General features: G+C 45.0%; 1 protein-coding gene across 1 annotated transcript; it reads left to right on the plus strand.

Annotated features, from left to right (window-relative positions):
* The first annotated feature begins 8,640 nt into the window (after positions 1–8,640).
* Positions 8,641–13,796, plus strand: atp6v1f (ATPase H+ transporting V1 subunit F). Its single transcript, XM_060903560.1, has 2 exons — positions 8,641–8,907; positions 13,344–13,796. Exons 1-2 carry the CDS (start codon positions 8,750–8,752, stop codon positions 13,543–13,545), a joined length of 360 nt encoding a protein of 119 aa, XP_060759543.1. The 5' UTR covers positions 8,641–8,749; the 3' UTR covers positions 13,546–13,796.
* The last annotated feature ends 2,892 nt before the right edge of the window (positions 13,797–16,688 follow it).

Genomic DNA, 16,688 nt, shown 5'->3' on the forward strand with positions numbered 1-16,688 from the left:
ACTGTCATTTTGGTCATAGTTGACAGATTCTCCAAGGCCTGCCGCTTTATACCACTGTGCAAGCTCCCTTCTGCCCTTGAAACAGCTAAACTAATGTTCAATCACGTCTTCCGAGTCTTTGGTCTCCCACAGGATATTGTCTCTGAACAGGGGCCCCAGTTCTCCTCCTGAGTGTGGCACGGGTTTTGCAAGCTCATTGGAGCCACTGCCAGCCTCTCCTCTGGGTTCCACCCACAGTCCAATGGCCAGATGGAGAGGCTCAACCAGGACCTGGAAACCACCCTGCGAGGCCTGGCCATGGATAACCCGACATCGTGGAGCACCTGGCTGCCATGGGCAGAGTACGCCCACAACACCCTGCAGTCATCGCCCACCAAGCTGTCGCCATTCCAGTGCCAATTCGGGTTCCAGCCACCTCTGTTCCCGGACCAGGAGGAGGACGCAGGAGTGCCCTCGGTCAACCAATATGTGAGACGGTGTTGCAAGACCTGGAGCAAGGTCAGGAGGACCCTCATCCAGACCTCCAGAACCAACCAGACTCAGGCCAACCGCCATAGAAGACCTGTCCACGCTTTCCGCCCTGGGCAGCGGGTTTGGCTGTCCACCAAGGACCTTCCGCTGCGGGTGGAGAACCGCAAGCTTGCTCCTCACTACATTGGCCCCTTCAAGGTGGTGCGCAGGGTGAACCCTGTCGCCTACTGGCTCCAGTTGCCCCGGACTCTGAGGATCAACCCCACATTCCATGTTTCCCTGTTGCGGCCCATACTGACGTCCACATATGCCCCTGCCCCTAGGAATCCCCCACCCCCCCGCATCTTCCAGGGTCAGACTGTGTTCACTGTGCATTGCCTGCTTGACTCCCGCCGGCTCCGTGGCGGGCTTCAATATCTGGTAGACTGGGAGGGCTATGGCCCTGAGGAACGCTGTTGGGTCCCCGCCCGGGACATTTTAGATAAAGGACTTTGTCTGGACTTCCATTCAGCCCATCTGGATCGCCCTGGGAACGTCAGGAGATGCTCGTGGGGGGGGGCCCTGTTAGGACTGGGACTGTTTTGGCCTCTAGAGGCCGCTGTTATGTTTATCTTGTCATGTTTGTTTTGGCCTCTAGAGGCCGCCACTGTGTTTTGTGTTTGTCTTTATTGCCTGTTTCCTGCCCCGCCCTGTTCCTTAATTAGTTTGTGTATAAATACCCCTCTGTTTGTTCCCTTGTCACAGAGTCTTTATGCTATGCTGTCTAGTGCTAGTTTCCTCTGTCCCACGTATCTTGCCTGTGCCCTTGTGTTTTTGATATTTTTGCTTTCTTTGGACTTTGTACCTTTTTGATCTTCTGAGCGTTCAGCATTTTGCCTTTCCTTTTGTTTTTGGACATTTTACCTTTTGGATATTTTTATTTTGGTTTATCTTCTGAGCTTTTGGATTTTCTTTTTGTTTTTTCCATTGGATTGTAAATAGTGTAAATAAACTTTTTTTTTTGATACTCTACTTTCACCTCACGCCTCTGCACTTGAGTCATTCCCCTGGTGGCCTAGTGGGGGTTTGCTGGATTATCACACCAACGATCAGGGTTTGAATCCCAGCAAAACCCTAACAAACACATCTCAAAAAAGTTGGGACAAGGCCATGTTTACCACTGTGAGACATCCTCTTTTCTCTTTGTAAACGTCTGGGGACTGAGGAGACAAGTTGCTCAAGTTTAGGGATAGGAATGTTAACCCATTCTTGTCTAATGTAGGATTCTAGTTGCTCAACTGTCTTAGGTCTTTTTTGTCGTATCTTCCATTTTATGATGCGCCAAATATTTTCTATGGGTGAAAGATCTGGAATGCAGGCTGGCCAGTTCAGTACCCGGACCCTTCTTCTACGCAGCCATGATGCTGGAATTGATGCAGTATGTGGTTTGGCATTGTCATGTTGGAAAATGCAAGGTCTTCCCTGAAAGAGACGTCGTCTGGATGGAAGCATATGTTGCTCTAGAACCTGGATATACCTTTCAGCATTGATGGTGTCTTTCCAGATGTGTAAGCTGCCCATGCCACACGCACTAATGCAACCCCATACCATCAGAGATGCAGACTTCTGAACTGACTGCTGATAACAACTTGGGTCGTCCTTCTCCTCTTCAGTCCGAATGACACGGCGTCCCTGATTTCCATAAAGAATTTCAAATTTTGATTCGTCTGACCACAGAACAGTTTTCCACTTTGCCACAGTCCATTTTAAATGAGCCTTGGCCCAGAGAAGACGTCTGCGCTTCTGGATCGTGTTTAGATACAGCTTTTTCTTTGAACTATAGAGTTTTAGCTGGCAACGGCAGATGGCATGGTGAATTGTGTTCACAAATAATGTTCCCTGGAAATATTCCTGAGCCCATTTTGTGATTTCCAATACAGAAGCATGCCTGCATGTGATGCAGTGCCGTCTAAGGGCCCGAAGATCACGGGCACCCAGTATGTTTTTTCGGCCTTGACCTTTATGCACAGAGATTCTTCCAGATTCTCTGAATCTTTTGATGATATTATGCACTGTAGATGATGATATGTTTAAACTCTTTGCAATTTTACACTGTCGAACTCGTTTCTGATATTGCTCCACTATTTGTCGGTCCAGAATTAGGGGGATTGGTGATCCTCTTCCCATCTTTAGTTCTGAGAGCCGCTGCCACTCCAAGATGCTCTTTTTATACCCAGTCATGTTAATGACCTATTGCCAATTGACCTAATGAGTTGCAATTTGGTCCTCCAGCTGTTCCTTCTTTGTACCTTTAACTTTTCCAGCCTTTTATTGCCCCGTCCCAACTTTTTTGAGATGTGTTGCTGTCATGAAATTTCAAATGAGCCAATATTTGGCATGAAATTTCAAAATGTCTCACTTTCGACATTTGATATGTTGTCTATGTTCTATTGTGAATACAATATCAGTTTTTGAGATTTGTAAATTATTGCATTCTGTTTTTATTTACAATTTGTACTTTGTCCCAACTTTTTTGGAATTGGGGTTGTATTCTTGAAAGACTTTTAAAAATTCTCCTGTAAGACCGTCATTACCAGGGGATTTATTGTTTTTTAACCGACTAATATTTTTTTAAACTTCATCTAAGGACATATTCTGATCACATAGAGTTTTTTGTGTTTGGTCAATCTGCTTTACTTTATTCTTTAAAGAGGACAAAAAAGTGAGTGTATCATAAATTACGTCTGGCTCAGTGTATAGTTTTCTATAAAATTCTTCCACAAAGTTGGATATTTCCTTGGGGTTTTCAGAAATTCTCATCTCATTATCTCTAGCCAGTTTATCCTGTTCTACAGGGTCACAGGCTAGCCGGAGCCCATCCAGGCTGACTACGGGTGAAAGGCGGGGTACACCCTGGACAAGTCGCCAGGTCATCACAGGGCTGACACATAGACACAGACAACCATTCACACCTACGGTCAATTTAGAGTCACCAGTTAACCTAACCTGCATGTCTTTGGACTGTGGGGGAAACCGGAGCACCCGGAGGAAACCCACGCGGACACGGGGAGAACATGCAAACTCCGCTGGTTAAGATAATGCCAATTGCTGAAATGTACATCACAGTAGGCAGAATGGCAGGTCTCATACAGTGGTGCTTGAAAGTTTGTGAACCCCTTAGAATTTTCTATATTTCTGCATAAATATGACCTAAAACATCATCAGATTTTCACACAAGTCCTAAAAGTAGATAAAGAGAACCTAGTTAAACAAATGAGACAAAAATATTGTACTTGGTCATTTATTCATTGAGGAAAATGATCCAATATTACATATCTGTGAGTGGCAAAAGTATGTGAACCTTTGCTTTCAGTATCTGGTGTGACCCCCTTGTGCAGCAATAACTGCAACTAAACATTTCTGGTAACTGTTGATCAGTCCTGCACACCGGCTTGGAGGAATTTTAGCCCATTCCTCCGTACAGAACAGCTTCAACTCTGGGATGTTGGTGGGTTTCCTCACATGAACTGCTCGCTTCAGGTCCTTCCACAACATTTCGATTGGATTAAGGTCAGGACTTTGACTTGGCCATTCCAAAACATTAACTTTATTCTTCTTTAACCATTCTTTGGTAGAACAACTTGTGTGCTTGGGGTCGTTGTCCTGCTGCATGACCCACCTTCTCTTGAGATTCAGTTCATGGACAGATGTCCTGACATTTTCCTTTAGAATTTGCTGGTATCATTCAGAATTCATTGTTCCATCAATGATGGCAAGCCATCCTGGCCCAGATGCAGCAAAACAGGCCCAAACCATGATACTACCACCACCATGTTTCACGGATGGGATAAGGTTCTTATGCTGGAATGCAGTGTTTTCCTTTCTCCAAACATAACGCTTCTCATTTAAACCAAAAAGTTCTATTTTGGTCTCATCTGTCCACAAAACATTTTTCCAATAGCCTTCTGGCTTGTCCACATGATCTTTAGCAAACTGCAGATAAGCAGCAATGTTCTTTGTGGAGAGCAGTGTCTTTCTTCTTGCAACCCTGCCATGCACACCATTGCTGTTCAGTGTTCTCCTGATGGTGGACTCATGAACACTAACATTACCCAATGTGAGAGAGGCCTTCAGTTGCTTAGAAGTTACCCTGGGGTCCTTTGTGACCTCACCGACTATTACATGCCTTGCTCTTGGAGTGATTTTTGTTGGTCGACCACTCCTGGGGAGGGTAACAATGGTCTTGAATTTCCTCCATTTGTACACAATCTGTCTGACTGTGGATTGGTGGAGTCCAAACTCTTTAGAGATGGTTTTGTAACCTTTTCCAGCCTGATGAGCATCAACAACGCTTTTTCTGAGGTCCTCAGAAATCTCCTTTGTTCATGTCATGATACACTTCCACAAACATGTGTTGTGAAGATCAGACTTTGATAGATCCCTGTTCTTTAAATAAAATATGGGCCCACTCACACCTGATTGTCATCCCATTGATTGAAAACACCTGACTGTAATTTCACCTTCAAATTAACTGCTAATCCTTGACGTTCACATACTTTTGCCACTCACAGATATGTAATATCGGATCATTTTCTTCAATAAATAAATGACCAAGTGTAATATGTTTGTCTCATTTGTTTAACTGGGTTCTCTTTATCTACTTTTAGGACTTGTGTTAAAATCTGATGATGTTTTAGGTCATATTTATGCAGAAATATAGAAAATTCGAAAGGGTTCACAAACTTTCAAGCACCACTGTATGTCTGGAGCGAACAAAGGCACCCTGTGCCATGTTCTCATATATACCATCTAATTGCAGTTGTAGACCAGATAGTTTATTGATGTCAACTTGGGACAGTGTGTCTTTTTCATAAATGGCTATTATGTCCTGAAGAGTTTTATCTTGTAGAGCTCTTTTTCTCTAGCCATTTCCTTACCTCTTGAAATTGCAACGTTACTAATTTGGAATTTTGTATATTCCCAGTGTTTACCAAATATTTTTTCTTCTTGAGCTTTATTCCAATTTTCAGTAATGATTCCTATGGCTTTTTCTTTGAAGATAGTATCTTTTAAGAGTGTATTGTTTAATTTCCACAAGTTTAACTTGCGTTTATTTGGAGAACTTTCCATCAGTAAAGCAAGAGAGATAACTTTGTGATCAGAGAGGACTGAGGGTTCAATTTTTGTTTCCTTCACTTTGTCTAATAGCTCATTAGAAACAAGCCAGAAATCAATCCTCAACAGGTCTTTGTTAAGAAGAAGAAACCTTTATTTGTCACATGCACACTTCAAGCACAGTGAAATTCATCCTCTGCATTTAACCCATTTGAAGCCATGAACACACACTCAGAGCAGTGGGCAGCCACACCAGAGCACCCGGGGAACAGTCAGGGGTTCAGTACCTTGCTCAAGGGCACCTCAGCCCAAGGCCGCCTCACGTCAACCTAACTGCATGTCTTTGGATTGTGGGGGAAACCGGAGCACCCGGAGGAAACCCACGCAGACACGGGGAGAACATGCAAACTCCACACAGAAAGGCCCTCGCCGGCCGCCGGGTTCAAACCCGGAACCTTCTTGCTGTGAGGCGACCGTGCTAACCACTACACCACCATTATTCCAAGTGAACTGGATTTGTAGAGGGTTCTCCATATATCACAGCAATTTAAGTGCAAACATAAATTTCTAAATTCACCATAAGACCCTCCCATTGGTCTTGGGGGGAAACAATCTACAAGGGGATCACTTATAGATTTCCAATCCCCTCCCAAAATAAGTTTAGCATTCACAAAGGTATTTGTCAGTGCATTAATTTGCTCCTCAAACTGTTCAAACAGGGTTTTGTTTCTTACACTACTGTTATAACCATAAATATTACCTAAAATAAAAATGTCATTCAAAAACTCCACGACTAGAATTAACCATCTTCCAGAGTTTTCAGATATACTCTTGCATACTCTCCCTTGAAAAGAGCCCTTTACAATTGCCACCCCAGCTGAATTACTATTTCCATAAGACATCCAGATGTCATCCCCCCATTGATTTTTCCAAAACTGAAAGTCTGAAAGTAAAGCATGGGTTTCCTGAAGAAAATAAAAGTAACCCTTAAGATTTTTGCAAAATAAAAAAATAGCCTTCCTCTTAATTTGCTCACGAATACCCCTAACATTAAGTGAACATAAGTAAAGTGCCGTGTTGGGCACTATAACAGGAACCTGTCAAAAAAAACTTGAGCTTTTAGAACCAGTATAGATGAACTTCACCTTTGAAAAACTGTTATGAACCATAAAAACATCTGCATTTGCATTATTCTGACTCAGAAAATATCAATACCAGTAACAAAAAGAACTAGACAGGGACACTCTAACGAGTGCAAACCCCGCCTTTTCCTTATTAAAATACATTGGGCGAAAATTTCGAAGTTCTGCCATGACCTTGACCTTTGACCTTTGACCTCCAAAATTTAATGGTTTCCTTCCTGGGTGATTGGCAACACATGTACAAAATTTGGTCCAAATCGATCCATTGGTTCTTGAGATATCTTGCAGACACACAGACAGACAGACAGACAGATACACACACAGACTGACGCAGGTGAAAATAATAACCCCTCCGACTACTGTCGGCGGGGTTAATAAGTCGATCTATAGACTGCCAAACCAAAGCTTCTCGATAGAAAAATGTATCCTAGAGAAAGAAAAAATGTATTAAAGAGGAAAAATAATGTTTTGTTTTCATTTCCATTCATAGTCCTTATGAGAGCAAATGCTGAACTTAAGTGCAATCAATTGATCGACAACAATCAAGACAAAAAGTAAGCCTTGATAGTGGGCCTTTGGTAGCCTAACCTACATACATTAAGGAGGCAGAGGCCATGTTAATAAGGCAATTCATTCACAGGCTCTGATCTCTATGCCGTTGATAATGGCTTTTGCACCAACGTAGAAGGCTTTTTTCCCTTGTTCACGAGCCTCGGCGATCTGAGGCCACAATAAATCTTTTTTTTTTTTAATTTAAGATTAGACAATACAACAACAAAACAGTAAGAACAAGTGAAAGACAAAGTGACAGATATTCCAAGACATGACAAAGGCATAAATAAAAAAACAAGTAATATAGAAAAAAATAGGGGTGATAAGATCTCATCTCATTATCTGTAGCTGCTTTATCCTGTTCTACAGGGTCGCAGGCAAGCTGGAGCCTATCCCAGCTGACTACGGGTGAAAGGCGGGGTACACCCTGGACAAGTCACCAGGTCATCACAGGGCCGACACATAGACACAGACAACCATTCACACTCACATTCACACCTACGGTCAATTTAGAGTCACCAGTTAACCTAACCTGCATGTCTTTGGACTGTGGGGGAAACCGGAGCACCCGGAGGAAACCCACGCTGACACGGGGAGAACATGCAAACTCCGCACAGAAAGGCCCTCGCCAGCCACAGGGCTCGAACCCGGACCTTCTTGCTGTGAGGCAACAGCGCTAACCACTACACCACCGTGCTGCCCCGGGGTGATAAGATAAATAAGTAAATAAAATAACATAAAGTAATAAATAGAAATAAGTTTAAAGAAAGGAGATATAAAACAGGGCAAATTGAAATGACAGACAATTTCACTTAATGTCATTTGAATAAAATTGAATAGCTGATAAGCACTTTTTGTTGGATTCGATATGTGACAGAGACTCAAAATACATTTTTAATTCAATTAAAAATAATGGGAATGAGGGGGTTTCCTTGGACATTTTGACTTTATGTATATGGAATTTACCTAGTAATATAAGGAGATTAATTACGTTAAATTTATTATTGTACGAGAAAGTGCCAAAAATAATGATTTTCTCATCAGAGGCCACAATAAATCTACTAATGTAATATCATGTACTTTACGTCATCATAAAGGGCCAGAATCTGTATCAGGCTAATCTGTAATCTGTTCGGTTCCCTAAATCTGCTAATGTAATGGAGAATAATCCACTAACATGCTTTAATGCACGTATTAATGTGACTCAGATGTTCTGATAATCTACAATCCGATTCCTGAAACACTTCATTCTTTAAAACTGCATCACAAACGGGCGATTCTGCTGCAGCACCACAGCGCTGCTAGCATTAGCATTAGCGGTAGCATCCGGGAACTAGCGCGAGGCTCCATGACGCTCTGCCTGTGCGACAGTCGGTCATAAAGCGGAAGTGAGTGTCACCTGACTTCAGCATATGATCCACAGGTGGAGCGGAAGCAGCAGCGGTTGTATCTTTCATTGAGCTGATTAAGAGTTATTGAGGTAAAAGGCCATGGCCGGACGGGGGAAATTAATCGCAGTTATCGGGGATGAAGACACCTGTACCGGCTTCCTGCTCGGAGGAATCGGAGAGCTGAATAAAAACCGGAAACCCAATTTCTTGGTGGTGGAGAAGGACACCAGTGTCACTGAGATCGAGGAGACATTTAAGTAAGGTTTCATTCTCACTCAGTGCTCGTTTGTGCTTGTTGTCTTCTCCCCAGATACAGAGTGTTGGTTTAGGAGGTGAAATTCTCCTCCAGTGTTCCACAGTAGGTTTCTGATTGCTTCCCTGATGTGTGATGCCCAAGTACTGTATACAGAGTCCATCTCCTGGTGCTCCCTGCTCCTCCTCATGAGGATGATGAGGATGGTGCTCCCTCCTCCTCCTCATGATGATGATGGTGCTCCCTGTTCCTCCTCCTCATGATGATGATGATGATGGTGCTCCCTGTTCCTCCTCCTCATGATGATGATGATGATGATGGTGCTCCCTGTTCCTCCTCCTCATGATGATGATGATGATGATGGTGCTCCCTGTTCCTCCTCCTCATGATGATGATGGTTCTCCCTGTTCCTCCTCCTCATGATGATGATGATGATGATGATGGTGCTCCCTGTTCCTCCTCCTCATGATGATGATGGTGCTCCCTGTTCCTCCTCCTCATGATGATGATGGTGCTCCCTGTTCCTCCTCCTCATGATGATGATGGTGCTCCCTGTTCCTCCTCCTCATGATGATGATGGTGCTCCCTGTTCCTCCTCCTCATGATGATGATGATGGTGCTCCCTGTTCCTCCTCCTCATGATGATGATGATGATGATGATGGTGCTCCCTGTTCCTCCTCCTCATGATGATGATGATGATGGTGCTCCCTGTTCCTCCTCCTCATGATGATGATGATGGTGCTCCCTGTTCCTCCTCCTCATGATGATGATGATGGTGCTCCCTGTTCCTCCTCCTCATGATGATGATGATGATGGTGCTCCCTGTTCCTCCTCCTCATGATGATGATGGTGCTCCCTGTTCCTCCTCCTCATGATGATGATGGTGCTCCCTGTTCCTCCTCCTCATGATGATGATGGTGCTCCCTGTTCCTCCTCCTCATGATGATGATGGTGCTCCCTGTTCCTCCTCCTCATGATGATGATGATGGTGCTCCCTGTTCCTCCTCCTCATGATGATGATGGTGCTCCCTGTTCCTCCTCCTCATGATGATGATGGTGCTCCCTGTTCCTCCTCCTCATGATGATGATGGTGCTCCCTGTTCCTCCTCCTCATGATGATGATGGTGCTCCCTGTTCCTCCTCCTGATGATGATGATGGTGCTCCCTGTTCCTCCTCCTCATGATGATGATGATGCTCCCTGTTCCTCCTCCTCATGATGATGATGGTGCTCCCTGTTCCTCCTCCTCATGATGATGATGATGATGATGGTGCTCCCTGTTCCTCCTCCTCATGATGATGATGATGATGATGGTGCTCCCTGTTCCTCCTCCTCATGATGATGATGATGATGGTGCTCCCTGTTCCTCCTCCTCATGATGATGATGATGATGATGGTGCTCCCTGTTCCTCCTCCTCATGATGATGATGATGATGGTGCTCCCTGTTCCTCCTCCTCATGATGATGATGATGATGGTGCTCCCTGTTCCTCCTCCTCATGATGATGATGATGATGGTGCTCCCTGTTCCTCCTCCTCATGATGATGATGATGATGATGATGATGGTGCTCCCTGTTCCTCCTCCTCATGATGATGATGGTGCTCCCTGTTCCTCCTCCTCATGATGATGATGGTGCTCCCTGTTCCTCCTCCTCATGATGATGATGGTGCTCCCTGTTCCTCCTCCTCATGATGATGATGATGGTGCTCCCTGTTCCTCCTCCTCATGATGATGATGATGCTCCCTGTTCCTCCTCCTCATGATGATGATGATGCTCCCTGTTCCTCCTCCTCATGATGATGATGATGCTCCCTGTTCCTCCTCCTCATGATGATGATGATGCTCCCTGTTCCTCCTCCTCATGATGATGATGATGCTCCCTGTTCCTCCTCCTCATGATGATGATGGTGCTCCCTGTTCCTCCTCCTCCTCATGATGATGATGATGATGATGGTGCTCCCTGTTCCTCCTCCTCATGATGATGATGATGATGGTGCTCCCTGTTCCTCCTCCTCATGATGATGATGGTGCTCCCTGTTCCTCCTCCTCATGATGATGATGGTGCTCCCTGTTCCTCCTCCTCATGATGATGATGGTGCTCCCTGTTCCTCCTCCTCATGATGATGATGGTGCTCCCTGTTCCTCCTCCTCATGATGATGATGGTGCTCCCTGTTCCTCCTCCTCATGATGATGATGGTGCTCCCTGTTCCTCCTCCTCATGATGATGATGGTGCTCCCTGCTCCTCCTCATGATGATGATGGTGCTCCCTGCGCCTCCTCATGATGATGATGGTGCTCCCTCCTCCTCGTGGTGATTATGCCTGCTCCTTGTGATTGATGATTATGCCTGCTCCTCCTCCTCATGATGATGATGCCTGCTCCATACTGCACTGTAGATCTGGTGGTCTTCAGCCAGTTGCTTGAGCAGAGGAGCTGAGATCAGGAAAGGAATGATATCCTCAAACACAGAAGTGGAAGTTATTTTGACTGACGACTACACCAATGAAAATTTTCAACTAAAATATGTGCATACTAATTATATATTATATTATATAAATTATATATGGGCGGCACGGTGGTGTAGTGGTTAGCGCTGTCGCCTCACAGCAAGAAGGTCCTGGGTTCGAGCCCCGGGGCCGGCGAGGGCCTTTCTGTGTGGAGTTTGCATGTTCTCCCCATGTCCGCGTGGGTTTCCTCCGGGTGCTCTGGTTTCCCCCACAGTCCAAAGACATGCAGGTTAGGTTAACTGGTGACTCTAAATTGACCGTAGGTGTGAATGTGAGTGTGAATGGTTGTCTGTGTCTATGTGTCAGCCCTGTGATGACCTGGCGACTTGTCCAGGGTGTACCCCGCCTTTCGCCCGTAGTCAGCTGGGATAGGCTCCAGCTTGCCTGCGACCCTGTAGAAGGATAAAGCGGCTACAGATAATGAGATGAGATAAATTATATATTATATAAATATGTATGTCTATGCAAATGTCTTGTGAATAAGTGAAGGCCGGCCGGCCGGCCTCTCCTCTGTTTATGAATTGAATGGTTAGTTTTATTTATCTTCATTTATGGGTTTTGACTTTTTGTTCACTCAGTGCCAGTCGGAGTAGGTTTCCACAGGGTGTAGAAATGGAGGTAATTGTGGAGAAGTTTTCTTTGTGCAGCATTCATACACTACAGCCAAAAGTTTGCGCACCCACATGTACTTGCCGAACATCTGATCTGATGAGCCGCTTTTGTTTTCAAGACTCGACTGAACTATGAGCGTAGTGAAAGAACTGTAAATGCAGCAGTGTTTGAGTTCTCAAATAATTTTATCAATTGGAACATTTTCTCACATTTGTGTTTGACAGCTCTGGTCTGTAGTCTACCTGCAGAAGATGAACCTGCTGTGGGATTTAGCTGTGGTACGTGACCTGAACGCGTGTGACGATGTGCGGTTTTTGTTTTGGTGGAATTTATGAGCTACTTTACTGAAAAATGTTTTTCACTGGTCACTGCATTACAGCTCGTTATTTCCTGGTCCTAGGAACAATCTGTATGAGTTTGAGTGAGAAATGAAAATAGAAGTTTGACAGAGAGGAAGTTGGTAACTGTTGAATCGCAAGGCATTGCCCAAGCACCACATGTACGGTACAGTTGGCCATTTTTACACTCTCAATACACAAACACCCCAGAGCTCCCCACCTCAACGCCGTCATTCAAGTTGCAGGACTCAGGGATCCATTGAAGACGGCCAGTTGAGTGTTCTCCTCTATTAACAGCTGAATGCCAAATGCCTCCCTAGTGGACATGACGTGTACCATGTTGGGTTTATAAAACGCAACATCCTACTCTAGATCATACTCTTAAATGAGGAAGCCATTTTGAGTCAGGCTTTTTTTTTTTAATTTCTGTGTCTAGCTGGAGGAAAAAAAAAACGAGTCTTGGTCTCAGAACATAAGTGAAGCCTGAAACACTTGTTCTCATCTCATTATCTCTAGCCGCTTTATCCTGTTCTACAGGGTCGCAGGCAAGCTGGAGCCTATCCCAGCTGACTATGGGCGAAAGGCGGGGTACACCCTGGACAAGTCGCCAGGTCATCACAGGGCTGACACATAGACACAGACAACCATTCACACCTACGGTCAATTTAGAGTCACCAGTTAACCTAACCTGCATGTCTTTGGACTGTGGGGGAAACTGGAGCACCCAGAGGAAACCCACGCAGACACGCGGAGAACATGCAAACTCCACACAGAAAGGCCCTCGCCGGCCACGGGGCTCGAACCCGGACCTTCTTACTGTGAGGTGACAGCGCTAACCTCTACACCACCGTGCCGCCTGGAACTTGCAGTTTTTGCTTTTAATGAACTCTGTCCGAGGTCCCCGTGAGGTGTTTAACGCTATAATAATGTAACAATTTTAATGTTCACAGCCTCAATGTGATTTGTTTATTTCCCTAACAGGAGTTTCCTGGCTCGGAACGATATCGGCATTATCCTTATCAACCAGTTTGTTGCTGAGATGATCCGGCACGCGATCGACGCTCATTTGCAGTCCATCCCTGCCGTTTTGGAGATCCCGTCTAAAGAGCATCCTTACAACGCTTCCAAAGACTCGATCTTGCGCAGGGCTAAGGGCATGTTCTCTGCCGAGGATTTCCGATAAGCGTCATGGCATCGTCAAGCATCTGGTGCTTTTATAAATGTGTGTTAATGTGGATGTTGTTCAGTGTCTCTCTTTTCATTGCATTAAAAGAACATGAAACAAGTTTGCCAGTAAAAAAAAAAAAGTAGCATGTGTACATTGTGATTTCCAAGAACAAAAAAGACATGTATTGCATTTAAAATAATTGTGTGTGAGTCTGGTGAACATGAAGGGACGTTTTTCATGTTAATTAAAAGTATATCGCAAATAAAGTCTGTTCTTTGGGTCATTGTTTAAGAACAGGAACGCAGTTACACCTCTAAGCCAGACCTGCTGCCTAAAAACATCATTTTCTAGGAGCCGCGGCTATCGGTGCCTGAAATGTCTCATCACTGCTAATACACTGGTTGCTAAACCCTTCATCATGACACTTTTATTATTACTAAAATTTGCTGACAGGAGTAATCGGATTAAAAAATACAGCTTGTGGAAAGAACTAGAAGTGCTGTAGATGTCTATAAGTGAAGAATAGGCTCAATGGACCCCATTTATTAATGTTTCAGTAATCATCATCCTTTTATCGTCAGAACCAAGTTCAGGGAGGTCAGATGTAGCAATCTTTTAATGTCTGTAAACGTTTGCATAAACCAAACTAAAACTTTCCGCCAGATTTACAAGATGCATAAACACGGAGTTTCTTTGGACTGTACTTGTGTGTTAGTTAGCTGTAAAGTGCATTAGCATGTAGTGATGCCCACAAAATTACATAAAAGGTGAAGATCACAAAATGAAGAAGAAACCTTTATTTATCACATGCACACTGAAATTCATCCTCTGCATTTAACCCATCTGAAGCAGTGAACACACACACACACACACACACACACACACAGCAGTGGGCAGCCACACCAGAGCGCCCGGGGAGCAGTCAGGGGTTCGGTATCTTGCTCAAGGGCACCTCAGCCCAAGGCCGTCCCATGTTAACCTAACTGCATGTCTTTGGACTGTGGGGGAAACTAGAGCACCTGGAGGAAACCCACGCGGAGAACATGCAAACTCCACACAGAAAGGCCCTTGCCGGCCGCTGGGCTCGAACCCAGAACCTTCTTGCTGTTAGGCGACAGTGCTAACCACTACACTACCGTGCCACCCTGAATGAACAATCAGGTTTTTTTTTGTTTGTTTGTTTTATTTTATCCCGACACCCTGTTGGTCTGTCAGTTGCCAGCCTCTTCCGAGACTGTCTGTGTCTATCACGAGCGCACTTCATCTACTACCAGCTTGTCGCAGCTTCCCAGACAAACAACCATCACACCTATGGGAAATTTAGTGTAGCCAGTTAACCTAACCGCATGTCTGTGGACTGCAGAGGAAACTCACGCAGACATGGAGTGAACATCTACACAGAAAGGCCCCCCTTGACCATGAGATTTGAACCCGGAACCTTCTTGCTGTGAGGTAAGTCATGACAAAGGCTGAAAAACAAAAGTGGGAGATATTTTTACTCACTACAATGCCAATAAACATCCATCCATTATCTGTAGCTGTTTATCCTGTTCTACAGGGTCACAGGCAAGCTGGAGTCTATGGGCGAGAGGCGGGGTACACCCTGGACAAGTCGCCAGGTCATCACAGGGCTGACACATAGACACAGACAACCATTCACACTCACATTCACACCTACGGTCAATTTAGAGTCACCAGTTAACCTAACCTGCATGTCTTTGGACTGTGGGGGAAACCGGAGCACCCGGAGGAAACCCATGCGGACACGGGGAGAACATGCAAACTCCGCACAGAAAGGCCCTCGCCGACCACGGGGCTCGAACCCGGAACCTTGTTGCTGTGAGGCGACAGCATGACACCACCATGCCGCCTCGCCAATAAACATTTAAGAAGAAGAAAAAGAAATGAGCGCTAAACGCTCCATCGCCTGAGGCGTTTGTTTCCAGTTTACGGCTCTGCACAGACAGATTGGCCCACCCTCTGGTTTATACACCCCCGTTTCTCTTCATAACTGAATAATTTGTTTATTTGTCTTATTTCATAGCTTTGTCCTGTCTCACTTTCTTCATTTGTTCTATTCTTTAATTAATGCCAATAACGTTAAACAATTGTTGACGAAACATTCTCAACAGTGCTCTCAGTCCCTGATCTAGCGAACGAGCGTGAGGATGTGTTTTCGATCGAGACTCCAAAGCTCTTCTAGAAGTATCTCTGGAAAAGGACGTCTGCTAAACGCTGTAAACTTGATAAAAAGTGGACTGATCCATGCTAATTATATGATTTAAAGTTGATTACGTCGAGGTTGGTCTTCTTTTGCGCAAATTCACACACACTCAGGAGTGCGAGTCGGATACGAACGGTTTTCCAAATTGACAGAATTTTCATGAACATCAAATTTTTCGTGTAAATGCCCATATGAATGATTTGTTTGTCTCCCCCTTAATACATGAGGCCAGATGAGGTTTATCAGATGAATTCCTGCCTGAGGACAGAATCCATCCTACAGTTGACAGGTGCTTGCTTTTCAGGGCCTGCAGAATGTGACCAGCTGCAAATACCCACAGTGGAGATTTAAAAAAAAAGTTTACACACCCCTGTTAAAAAGGCAGATTTTTCTTTTTACCACCAGTGAAAAACAAATATCAACAATTCAAGGAAAAATGATCAACAGTAGTGGTTAGCACTGTCGCCTCACAGCAAGAAGGTTCTGGGTTCGAGCCCAGAGGCCGACGAGGGCCTTTCTGTGCGGAGTTTGCATTTTCTCCCCGTGTCCGCGTGGGTTTCCTCCGGGTGCTCCGGTTTCCCCCACAGTCCAAAGACATGCAGGTTAGGTTAACTGGTGACTCTAAATTGACCGTAGGTGTGAATGTGAGTGTGAATGGTTGTGTGTCTATGTGTCAGCCCTGTGACGACCTGGCGACTTGTCCAGGGTGTACCCCGCCTTTCACCTGTAGTCAGCTGGGATAGGCTCCAGCTTGCCTGCGACCCTGTAGGACAGGATAAGTGGCTACAGATAATGGATGGATGGGTAATCAACAGGAAAAGGCATTTATGGTTCTAGATGTGGGTGGCACCGTGGTGTCGTGGTTAGCGCTGTTGCCTCACAGCAAGAATGTCCCGGGTTCGAGCCCTGTGGCCGGCGAGGGCCTTTCTGTGCG

The sequence above is a fragment of the Neoarius graeffei genome, chromosome 21 (assembly GCF_027579695.1).
Source record: "Neoarius graeffei isolate fNeoGra1 chromosome 21, fNeoGra1.pri, whole genome shotgun sequence".
NCBI lineage: Eukaryota > Metazoa > Chordata > Actinopteri > Siluriformes > Ariidae > Neoarius > Neoarius graeffei.